The 11,627-nt window shown below is 57.7% G+C and overlaps 6 protein-coding genes across 6 annotated transcripts in view; 4 read left to right on the top strand and 2 right to left on the bottom strand.

Annotated features, from left to right (window-relative positions):
• The window catches only part of VDBG_01404 (high-affinity nicotinic acid transporter), a gene marked incomplete at both ends in the record, with an annotated part of 1,553 nt that extends 733 nt beyond the window's left edge, over positions 1–820 (bottom strand). Inside the window, one exon of the mRNA XM_003009675.1 lies at positions 60–820. Coding sequence (XP_003009721.1) covers positions 60–820 — 761 coding nt within the window. The remainder of the gene's footprint in view (positions 1–59) is intronic.
• Positions 821–1,458: 638 nt separating this feature from the next.
• VDBG_01403 (conserved hypothetical protein) lies at positions 1,459–2,244 on the top strand (the record flags this gene model as incomplete). Its single annotated transcript, XM_003009674.1, has 1 exon — positions 1,459–2,244. The coding sequence occupies one exon, from the start codon at positions 1,459–1,461 to the stop codon at positions 2,242–2,244; it is 786 nt and encodes a 261-aa protein (XP_003009720.1).
• Positions 2,245–2,789: 545 nt separating this feature from the next.
• VDBG_01402 (transcriptional activator protein DAL81) lies at positions 2,790–4,816 on the top strand (the record flags this gene model as incomplete). The annotated part of the gene is made up of 3 exons (XM_003009673.1): positions 2,790–3,030; positions 3,092–3,484; positions 3,549–4,816. 3 exons carry the CDS (start codon positions 2,790–2,792, stop codon positions 4,814–4,816), a joined length of 1,902 nt encoding a protein of 633 aa, XP_003009719.1.
• Positions 4,817–5,637: 821 nt separating this feature from the next.
• On the top strand, positions 5,638–6,061 carry VDBG_01401 (hypothetical protein; the record flags this gene model as incomplete). Its single annotated transcript, XM_003009672.1, has 1 exon — positions 5,638–6,061. One exon carries the CDS (start codon positions 5,638–5,640, stop codon positions 5,977–5,979), a length of 342 nt encoding a protein of 113 aa, XP_003009718.1.
• Positions 6,062–6,352: 291 nt separating this feature from the next.
• Positions 6,353–7,420, bottom strand: VDBG_01400 (quinate utilisation oxidoreductase QutH; the record flags this gene model as incomplete). Its single annotated transcript, XM_003009671.1, has 1 exon — positions 6,353–7,420. One exon carries the CDS (start codon positions 7,418–7,420, stop codon positions 6,353–6,355), a length of 1,068 nt encoding a protein of 355 aa, XP_003009717.1.
• Positions 7,421–8,876: 1,456 nt separating this feature from the next.
• VDBG_01399 (conserved hypothetical protein) lies at positions 8,877–10,843 on the top strand (the record flags this gene model as incomplete). The annotated part of the gene is made up of 4 exons (XM_003009670.1): positions 8,877–9,385; positions 9,443–10,048; positions 10,100–10,162; positions 10,221–10,843. The coding sequence occupies 4 exons, from the start codon at positions 9,016–9,018 to the stop codon at positions 10,841–10,843; spliced, it is 1,662 nt and encodes a 553-aa protein (XP_003009716.1).
• Between the last annotated feature and the right edge of the window lie 784 nt (positions 10,844–11,627).

Genomic DNA, 11,627 nt, shown 5'->3' with positions numbered 1-11,627 from the left:
TCCAGTCAAATTTGTCGTCGCCCTTGTAAATGGCATCGCGCGTGCGTGTGCGACGGCACATGAGGGCCTTTTCGTCTTCATTCAGGAACCAGGCCGTCTCGGGCTTGTTGGGGAAGGACCAGAGACAGCCGCCGCAGATGGCGAGGGAGATGGAACCCTCGATGATGAAGAGCCAGCGCCATGCTTCGAGGCCACGGCGGGTGCCCATGGTCTGGATGGCATACGCAAACATGCCCCCAAAGGCACCCGACGTGGCATTAGCCAGGTTGATGAGCGCAACGCGCTTGGCCGTAGATTCGCGGTCGTAGATGGTGGAGAAGATGAAGGTGAAAGCAGGGGCTACGCCGGCTTCAAACAGCCCAAGGAGCATGCGGCACGCAAGGGCCTGGCCGTAGTTCTGCACGAAGCCCGTGGCAATAGTGGCGATGCACCACCCAAACAAGGCGACAGTGATGACATAGTTGGGGCCGAAACGCTTGACAGCTGTGACCCAAAACACCTCGGTGATGATGTAGGGGACGAAGAAGAGGGTGACGAGGTTGCCAAACTGGTTGTCGACAAGGCCAATGTCCTCTTCAAAGCCAAAGACGCGAGCGTTGCCGAGGTTGGATCTGTCCAGGTAGTTGAGGAGAATAAAGACAAAAGCCTGGGGCAGAACCCATTTGTCAAATTTGCGAAGAACGGCCTTTTCTTCGTCAGGATCGATGAATATCGTCTCGACGACCTGAGGGTTGGCGACGGCGCCAGAGTCGATTGAAGACGCATCGAGGTTGCTGGCCTTTTCGTCGGCTACGACAGTGGTAGACTGTAGCTCGCCCATATCTGCGTCGGCTGCGATGTCGCGGAAGGGTGGCAATTGAGACGGACTCGCTGAAAGCTGATTTCCGGTCAATCCAAGTGAAGATGTTGTAATGTAGACTGATGAGACTCCAGACAGCAAAAACAAACGCCGGCGACGACTTTGATTTATGTTTTCTGCATGTTGAAGCTGGGTCGACTCCAAGTGTCCTGAGCACCCGCCTTATCAGCGCCTATTGGGGTTCCCGTTACGAGGCCGGCGATGTCGCAGCTTGGATGTCTTTCCCCGGACCGAGCTTATCTTGGGGCGGGCATGATTTAGCGCGGGGATCCAGGCGTGCCCTAGAGACTCGCGGCGCGCGTGTCGACTCGCCGCGACCCCGACTGTGCAGCCCGCGCGGGCAGGCCCGCGGGCGTTTGTGGATCGGACACGGGCTTGAGGAGCGGCGACACGGGCCCTGAGCCACGCGCAAACTGATTGACCGTCAGGTGTCGGTGTTGCTACCGATAAGCCTTGGGCCATCTTAAGTATCTGCCATTCGGCAGTGTCGATTGACGTTGCTCAGCGGACTCACAAATCGCACTCGAACCATTGCTATCAGCTTGCTCATTGTCAGCACGACAGCGAGTCTTGTAATCCAGCAGAGACGCGACCTCGACATGGTCTGCAAGACGCGCAGACCAGCCCGGGTGCTGGTCATCAACCCCAACACGAGCGCCTCCCTTACCAAAAGCTTCGAACCGGTTCTCGCAAGCCTCAGCTTGCCTGACACGACGCTCACATACTGGACGTGTCCGACGGGCCCATCACTTATCAAGACACAAGCCGACATGTACGAAAGCGCATCACACTGCATACCTCTGCTCCGCGCCATGGCAGACGACTTTGACGGGTTCCTGGGAGCGTGCTACGCTGACCACCCCGTCGTCCGCCTGCTGCAGTCATACGTTGGCAGCAAGCCCGTCGTGGGCATCTTTGACGCGAGCATACTGGCAGCCCTGCAGCTCGTGGGCCCGAGCACGAGGTTCGGCATTGTGACGACAGGTGTGGCGTACGAAGAGCTGCTATCCGAAGGCGTCAGGCACTTGCTGCGACGCGACGAGGAGGTGCTTGCCAGGTTCGGAGGTGTTGCAGCCTCGGGAGTCGGCCTGATGGACCTTCAACCAGGATCGGAAGCCGGCGCTCGAGAGAAGATTATGGGTGCCACGTGCCGACTCTTGACGACGAAAGAAGGCGAGGATAACATCGAGGTCGTTAGTATGGGCGGCGTCATCCTCACGGGGATGGAACGCTGGGTTCACGAAGCCAGCGAGCTCGCATTGGGTGTCGAAGCCAGCAGGAGGATCAAGGTCATCGACCAGCTGCTCGCAGGCATGCTGACGCTCGACGCTCTTCTCCAAGGTAAATCGATACACTCGGTAGACTATAGCCAAGTATTGAGGTGAGTCTGAGCATGCGATGTTGGCAAGTGATGGGTACAGAGCCTTGTCAGGACGTTGAAGACGTTAAAGCTGTCGAGATGGTGAAGCCCCTTCTACCTCAAGGCAGCTGCCTCCATCTCGAGGCAGCTAGATACTGGCAAGAAGGAGGTAAGGTGGTACGTGCCTTCCGAGGTGAAAGCTGAATCGTGTGTGGGACCCACCCAACAACCGAATACGGTTAGCAGAAAGGTGGCACTCGACCCGATAAGCATGCTGAGAGACTGTCCCATTGGCTGCGGAGGATCGATTATCAGGACGCTATGTTCAACCCCACAACGAGCACCCATCACATCGGGCCATCGCGACCTCGAACGTCGCTGCCCACACGCCCGTCCCAAAGCTCCGAGCTCGCCCATTGTCTCGTCTTGTTTCCATGTCATCCATCCGTTCATCATCACCCATCCATCGGCAGCATCGATTCGTGGCCCTCTTTGTATTTGATTCTTTTCGCCTTTCCCATCATTCTCAGCTCGGTGTCTGGCCTCACAGCCCTGGAATGCCCTCCCCCGATGGATGTGTCGAGATCGAGGGATCAGCGCCCCTGCGACAATTGCCGACGAAGAAAGATACGCTGCTTGTTTGCCTCCTCTGAAGCGATCAACTGTGTCTTGTGCGAATCGCGTTCGACTGTGTGTACCTACGTTCAAAGCGCGCCTCGGAAGAAACGCCCCCTGTCATCCAACGATGACACCCCACGGGCAGGTCAGACCGGCAGCCGGCCCAAGCAGCGGTTGAGGCCCGGATCCAAGGGTACGGTCATCGAGAGGCAACCGAAGAGCGCGAGGATAACCCCCAGACTAAAGCTTCACAGACGACACCGTAGTCAAAGACTATGCGAGTCTCAAGGGCCAGTCCCTCCTCAAGGAGACCCTGGGCCACCAGAACCGCCAGTCTAGTGCCATTATCGGCGCAACAACGGACTTTGACCCTTCTTTGACACACGCCTTGTCATGGAACGCCAAAGGAGAGTGCCCGTCGTTTCAAGCACAGCACATTCTCCGTCGGGCGAATCAAAATGTCCACTTCGTCATGAGGCCCGACACGCAGGATGAAATGGACGCCGAGCTCACAAACCTCGATGCGATTGAAGACTTTGTGTCGCCTCACGGTCCTGAGCTCGTTAACCTGTATTTCCGCATCGTCCACCCGAGCTTCCCCATCCTCCACAAAAAGGTCTTTCTCGAGAAGTACGGTCGCAGCTACCGTGAATTGACGCCGACAGGACTGGGAGCCGTCTACATTATGGCGCTGAACTGGTGGTCCTATAGCCTGCGCTCTCCAGCATGTCGAAACCCGGATGCTCATGTGCTCCGAGAGCAAAGTCCTGAAGATGCTGTTCGAGGTCCACAAGAGGCCCAAGATTTCCGACCTTCAAGGCGGCCTCGTCCTCATGCAATCGCCCAACGTGAGCTCGTGGGCCCTCGCCGGCCACCTCATCGCCATGGCCCAGAATCTTGGCATGAACTTTGATTGCAGCGACTGGCAGGTGCCCGACTGGGAACGAGGCGTTCGGAAACGTGTCGCCTGGGCGCTCTTCATGCAGGACAAATGGGGGGCATTGGTGTATGGCCGTGGATCCCTGTTGCGGGCTGACGACTGGGACGTCCAGCCGCTCACGGCATCCGATTTCCCCGAGACGTCCAAGGACGATGATCTCGAAGAAGGGAGCGCCGAGATTGAGAAGGGCAAGCAGACTTTTCTGCACATGGTGTCTCTGACGGAAATTGTTGCTGATATTCTTGACCAATTCTTCACGTTGCGTGCCACGCGAAGACGACAAACGATCGAGCAAGTCTTGGAGTCGGCGAAACCACTCCAACTGCGGCTCAAGGCGTGGTTGACATCGCTGCCAACCGACCTCTCGGTCGGTGACACTGTGCCGCGAAAGCTCTCGTCGGTAGGCTATCTCCATTTGGCGTATTACACAGCCGAGATTACCCTGCATCGCGCGATTCTGCGATCCCACTCCATGGCGAGTCCGGCTCCGGACCTATATGCCATCACGCGCCTCGCTGCCAGCACGCGATTCACATCAGCCCTAGATTTTGTCAAGCGCCTCAAGGCCGAGCACCTTCAGAGCTTCTGGTACTTTTCTTCGGGCCTCAGTCTCGCCATCATTGGGCTCTTTGCGGGCATTCTGTGCATGACGAGTCAGGACAGGGAAGGTGCCGAGCGGGAGGCCCTTCTCGGGAAGCTCGCCGAATTACGCTGGTTTTTGCGCATCAACAGCCCGAGGGGCGGAGTTTATGAAATACAGCATCGGCCTTTTGGGCGCGAAGGGACCAACTTCATGGAGCAACAGGTTTCCGCTGCAAGGGGGTCCTTCCCCGGGGGCAATCGGGCAGGTCAGCCTCGCAGCTTGACCCTGTCGAATACGGTGATGGTGACGACGATTCGCCCTTTACCGACGACCTGTTGCTGTCTCCTAACGATGGCGACGAGACTTGGCAGCAGCAGCAGCAGCAGCAACAGCAGCAACCGCCGCCGAATGCTTTTGAGCAGCATTACTATGGTTTCGAGGCGTCGGGCCTGGTAGACGCGACGTTATCGTCAAGCGAGACGCATCAATTCTGGATTGATGGCGACGGGTGACGACTGATTCAGCTTCGAAAGATGGTCCTATCTAATGAATGAATGTCCCACTGTTTGGCGCTGACGCCTCCATGGGGCCAGTCCGCGATACCCCCAACAGGAACTGCTTCTGTGTCGACAACGCGGACGCTCTTGAAAGCGTCTATCAACCGCATGTTTGCCGCGCTGACTTGGCATCGTGACTCAGTGGTGAACATGCGGCATGCAAGCCCGTTGCGTTGGCTTGAATGCGAGTCCATCTGACTCTGTAGCGTTGCTCCGTCAGCCAACACAATTGTATCCGAGGCTCAAGACGGCCCAACATTGTGCCGTAAGGGACCTCCCCACTCTTGCGGTTGATGCCTCGGTCGGCGCGTCGGCGCTTTAGCGCATCCAAGCAACAATAGAATCTGTCCGAAGCTGTCCCGATTTCTAATGCTTCGGATCCGTTCCACCGTGGACAGGTGGGGCATCTCTTTTAGTGTTACGAGTCGCTGTGAAGCGTGTCCTGGATCAGGCAGTGCATGACATCAGCCAGACTGCGATGACTGATTGGGCCTGCGTGGCTTGGAGTCGTTGATCCCCTCACACAGAAAGGAGGGGTTCTGGTCGTCGTTTAAAGAGGCCGCACGCCCACGACTGACTTTTGGGACAACCACATCTTCTTCACACGATTTTCACAGCCTCACAGGTAGACGCCTACGCCCGGTCGAGCACCACACGGGCGGCACTGACTCGATCCAGATACCCTTCTTACACACCTCGGCCTCCCTCCAGTCAATCGTCATGCCTTCCTCCACCCTTACCGTCCTCTACCCTGCCCTTAAGGGCGAGGGTGACAAGTTCGACCTCGACTACTACCTCAGCACCCACATGAAGATTGCCCGCGAGGCCTGGCTGGGCCTCGGCCTGATCAACTACCAGATCATCAACTTCACCTCCGGCGCTGCTGGAGCTGAATCCGCCTTCTCCGTCGCTGCCGTTCTCACCTTTGACTCGGCCGACGGCGCCAAGTCGATCGGCACCGCCGCCGAGACGAAGGCTGTTCTGGCCGATGTGCCCAACTTTACGAACGTGCAGCCCAGCCTGCTGTTCGGCGACGTGCGCGAGCAGTGGAGCAAGCAGTGAGAGTTTACGAGATCGGATCGATGCGGGCTCACCCCAGCTGCGTGTGGTGCGACTACCTTGAATTAATGTCATTTTGATGCCCAAATCCTTTCTCCTAAGCAGTGCAGCTCACCGTGTCCGTGATACTGACGGCTTCGGGCCCACGGCTAATCTGCAGCATCTCTTTCCGACGACGAATGCCCGGCAACTGAGTGTGAGCTCCCTGCTGCATCTCACTCGAGTGACAAAGGCCGATGACACGCTATAACCGTGACGTTCTGTCCCGGCGCTATCGAGTCGAGATTGACGGTTGACACACATGATGCGCACACCGGTGCCCGGCGCTTCCGAGGAGCTCCGTCTCGCGTCAAACCAGGGAGTCCTACGTCCGCAACTACAGAGAAAATTGCTCAACCTGCACGGTCGAATTGTCCTTGAGCGCTCGTCGGATCGCTTCGCAGACCATCAACGCCCCGAGGCCAGCCTGCAGAGTACAGCTGGGGACCTCCTGGCCACGGATGACTCCGACAAAGTGCTCAAGCTGCCGCTCAAAAGGCGTGCCATTCTCCACAGGCATCGTCTCTTGCACCAGCTCGGACGTCCACGATTTGGGGGCTGTGCCGTACGACCAGACGGTCATGTCCGGCACGCTGAGGCTGCCGTCGGTGCCGAGGATGCGGTAACAGTCCTGGCCCGCCTTGGGTATCATGGGGTTCTCACCCGTCCCGGATTCGAAATTCCAAGGCGATGCGACTGTGTCGGCGACGACGAAGCTGCCGACGACGCCTGACCGAAAGCGCAGTGTCAATGCTGCGCCTTCGTCGGCCTCGAACCTGCGCTGCGAGAGCGTTTTTTCGGCGTGGACGCTCGTGATGGGCCCGAAGAGGAAGTGCAGCAGGTCGACTTCGTGGACCATGTTGATGAGCACGACGCCGCCGGCCTCCGTCTGGCGCCACGCCGCGGGATGCTGGAAGTACTCATCCGGCTTGCGGAGGGCCCAGAGCCCGTTGACGGCCATGATCGTCCCTAGCGTGCCGGACGAGACGACCGCCTTGGCAGCGACCATGTAGGGGTTGAACCGGCGGTGGTGCCCGACTAGAGCACGGACGCCCGTGGCGGAGACGTGTCGGACGAGGTCCTTGCCGCTGGTGATGTCTACGCTGACGGGCTTCTCGACGAGGACGTGGACGCCGGCCGAGGCAAGTTTCTTGGCCAGCGGGACGTGCAGGTGGTTCGGCGTGCAGATGATGGCCGCGTCTGGCTTGGCGGGCGAGGCCAGCAGATCAGTGACGCTTTGGTAGTGAGCTGTATCCAGGTCCCTCGCCAACGTAGCGCTGCTCTCGAGCGGGTCGACGATGGCCACGAGCTCCGTGTCGGGGCTCTCCATGACTGTCTGAGCATGGCGAGGCCCGATCAGACCGGCGCCGATGACGGCAAAGCGTAGTCTCTTGTCAGATCCCATGGCGAATTCGTATATCGATGATGTGCACACTCAAGACTTGAATACACTGTGAAGACGCGAAGATCCCTGATTTCTTGTCGAAGCTAGGAATGGAAATGCAGACGAGGGTTGGTTGAAATGGTACTGGCCCTTCCATGACTCCAAAACCAACATTGCCATCAATCCATAATGAACCCTTCACCACGGGCCATATTCTTTATCCCCATGGGGGTGAGGCGAGGCGCTCAGCGAGGGGCGGAGGTGGCGGTTGAGTGTTCTGCCGGGCGGCACGCAGGAGCCGTGGGCAGTATTCTTGGCAGCATCGCGGAGTCGCATGATTCTGAGTGTATGTTTCTCTGAAGGGTCGAGACAATACGACAGCAAGCAAGTATGGAAAGGAACAGGTCGTTGGTTTTTGAAGACTGTGTTCAATGAGCCAGCCTCTTCTGTTTCACTTTGTAGGACAGGTCTCTCGCTCCCTGGCCTCACGACTGACTCGCACATCAACACAGGCCCTGTAGTCTTGGTCGAGATCAGCCCTCTCAGAGCCTTCTCGTGGCTCCAGCCAACGCCAATGCCAAGGAAGGGGATGAGGGGTTACAGTTGATGGGGAAGAGGCTCAACGATGTTCCCTCGAGTACGATGGTCAGACTCCGAATCAGAAGGTTCATGAAGCATAACCGCGTGAGCCAACGCCATGCGTCATGCTGACACTTGATAATATTGACAGAAGGGCGGACGCATCGGAGTTAACAGCCAGGCATGCAAGGACACATGGGAGGATGGCAATGGCACGACATGGAACGGGCTTCGCCGGCCTAATCGAGCTGAATGGCCACCCCGCAGGACCTTACACGAGCCTGGCCTTTCGAGCTCCCCCACCACGCGTGGACACTCGACCCGCTGACCTGGTTCGGCGGTCCTCCCAAGACCCTGCGCAGGCGTGTGCGTGCGGACATACAGGTTCTTGGCCACGGCAGCTTCGTAGATCTCCCTCGCCTTGGCGGTACAAGTTCGGCCAGGCGAATTTGGTGTGCCAACGAGAAACACACACCACAATAGATGCCGAGCCAGCAACTACCGTGAGCCCCGCTTGGCTGCGAGCCATACTTCCGGGCGGATATTGATCCCAGAGAAGCTTAATTATGTGCTTGACCACGTTCCAGTGGGCTCACTAACGTGTTGCAGCGCCTAGCTTCACGTTTGTCACGCGTGTTTTCGGAATACCCCCAGAAACGCCCACTGAGAATTTTTTCTTGGCTCCGCTGCGCGCCGTTCTACCGAGTCTCGGTTGCTTTCGTTGGTGGGAACGAACGTCTCGCAGCCCAATCGTCGACACAAGTTCTGTCGAGGCCCTTGTCAGCGCGGTGCACTAGCTAGTCAGTCGATGCCACGAGACAAGGTTATCAGATCTAATCAATCGCATCAGAACTCCTCCTGACCGGAGATTGTCAATTCATCGTGTTCGTTGGGGAAAAACCCTTTCAGTGGGACGCGCCATGTGTGAACATAAAGAGTGGGAAGGTCCGCCGTCCGAGGAATGAGGGTTGGACATGCGAGCATCTGCCTACTAATTGCAACATTGTCAGCGATTCCTGCGCAACTTCGCTTTCAACATGGCCTCGCCTCAGTCGCCCATGCCCGCCCGGGACGCCGAGCAGTCGGTTGAGACTCCCAGCGTGCGTGATAGCAATGACGAGAAGACGCAAGCCACCGCCAATGTCGACGCAGCCTCGTCTGACCATGCATCAGACGACCTCCAGCCCGTGCCCCTGTCGTGGAAGCTGGCGTCCATTGTCCTTGTCACCATGATCGGTTTTGGCTCGAGGTGGAGCTCCGGCATCACGGGCGCCATGAAGAGCACGATGAAGAAGCAGCTCAAGATCAACAACACGCAGTTTTCTCTTCTCGAGGCCAGCGAGGACTTTATGGTCACAGCCCTTATGCTTCTCAGCGGTCTCGTCACGGACCGCATTGTTGGTGCTGGTAAGGCCTCAAAGAAAGGAACTCCGTATGAACAATGCAGGCGCTGACAATGTCCAGGTGCCATGCTCTACGGCAACGTCATCTTCACTGTTGGCTCCATCCTTGTCGCTGGCGCGGCGCAGACCCGCTCGTACAAGTTCATGATTGTCGGCCGCATCATCAGCGCCCTCGGTGACATTGCGACTCAGGTCGCCCAGTACAAGGTCTTTTCCTCCTGGTTTGCCCCGTCCAACGGTTTCGCTTCGACCCTCGGCTTTGAGCTCGGCGTCGGCAAGCTGGGTGCCTTTGCCGGCAAGTCTTCAGCCAACATCATCGCCAAGAAGACGGGCAATTTTGCCTGGGTCTTCTGGGTCGCCGTGTTCATGAACCTGTTCACGAATGTCGTGACGGGCGTCTTCTACTGGTTCACCAGGGTCGCGCACCGCAGGTACCACGGCGTCAGGGACCCCGCTACCGGCGAGACGCTCGTCGAGAAGAAGAAGAAGATGGACCTGCACAAGGTTGTCGAGCTTCCCTGGAGCTTCTGGTGCATCCTCGCCTTTTCTCTCTTCCAGACGAGCACTGCCAATGTGTTCCTGCAGAACGCCACTGAGCTGGCCGAGCAGCGCTTCGACACAAGCTCCATCACGGCCGGCTGGTACAGCGCCACCACGCAATATGCCGGTATGCACCCTGCAGATGTGTAACGAGTTCGTATGCTCACTGTCTCTGCAGGTTTCTTCATCGCTCCCATCATGGGCGTCGTTATGGATCTATACGGCAACCGCGTGTCCTCCCGTACGTCTCCATCGCTCTTCTTAGCCTCTGGGGTCCTCTTTACTGACATATCGCGCAGTCGTCTTCTGCGGCGTTGGCACCTTCACCGCCATGCTGCTTGTCTGCTTCGCCAGCGGCACCTCGGGCACGGCAGCCTCATTTGGTGTCTTTGCCGTCGCCGTGAACTTTGGCCCCGTCACCATCATTGACTGCATTCGCACGACAATGTGGGACAACTCGGTCTTCGGCACCGCCTACGCTCTCAAGGTCACGATGAACAACGCGTACGCAGCCCCTCGCCCTCCCCCCAGCTCCGCGTACAACGCACCGTTTACTAACACGTGCCCCCCCAGCATGAACATTATCGTCAGAGTCGTCACGGGTGTCATTCAGGACAACGACAACAACTCGTACGACAAGGTGACGATTGTCTACGTCGTCCTCGCCGGCCTCTCGGTCGTTGTGTCCGCCGTCCTCATCCTCCTCTCGTGGAGGTCCGTCGACATTCGGCACCTGCAGTGGACCAGAAAACACCGCATCGCGCGCGGCGAGGAGCTCAACGAGCGGAACGAGCGATTCCACCAGGAAATGGGCGCCAAGAATAAGAAGATCTCCAAGATCTGCTTCGGCTCCCTCGTGCTGCTTGTCCTTGGCGGATGGAGTGCGTACTTTTGGGGCGTTGCCACCGGCAACAATAGCTAAATTGGCCTCGTCTGAGGATCCCGAACGCAAGACTGTGATGAACGCCTGGTATGGGGACTACGGCTTATTTTTTTTTTCTATAATTAATGAGTTACTTATACCACGCATGCTTATGAGGGGAAACAAGAAAAAGGCGAGCACGTGGTTGATTCGAAAGTTCAGCAACACTGTTGTAGTATTAAGAAATTGGGCTTGTAAGCACCATCTTTGTGGCCCGAGAGCCCTATGAAACCATCCTTTATCCTTCAGGGCCGCGTCGGTGCGCACCCTTGCCGTGTGTACCCAGTTACAGTAGATACAGCTATGTAGTATATTGCCAATCCGAGATGGGAGAGCCGGCTCACAGAAGCCAGCTTGATATTTGCAGCTCCCACATCAACCCGACAGACTGTCTATGTGTGTTATCCGGGGAACCGGTACCGCTTAGGCGGCGACGCCAACGGGGACCTGGCAGAGGACACCCTGGTTGAGCTGTGATGGCTGGGTTAGTGCGGATCATGAGAGAGCAGAGAGTTGGCACCTACGAGGTTGAGGGTGCAGCACTTGGCGGCCTTGCCAGTGTCGGCGCAGGTCTTCTGGAAGTCCATGGCCGAGGTGGGAGTCTTGGTGGCTGGAAGAGGCGGGTTAATACTGGTCTGGTAAGCATCAAGTGAGTGACTTACGAGCCTCGCAGTTGAGAGCGAGAAGGCCGAGGACGTTGGTAGCGCAGCAGACGGGGCTCATGCTGAGGCCAGGAAGGGCAAGGCGCGTAGTCCTTACCACCGCCGTTGCCTCCGTTGTTGGA

This window comes from Verticillium alfalfae, genomic scaffold (assembly GCF_000150825.1).
Source record: "Verticillium alfalfae VaMs.102 supercont1.1 genomic scaffold, whole genome shotgun sequence".
Lineage (NCBI taxonomy): Eukaryota > Fungi > Ascomycota > Sordariomycetes > Glomerellales > Plectosphaerellaceae > Verticillium > Verticillium alfalfae.
The sequence above is the reverse complement of the archived record's forward strand: the minus strand, read 5'-3'. Positions and strand labels throughout refer to the sequence as shown.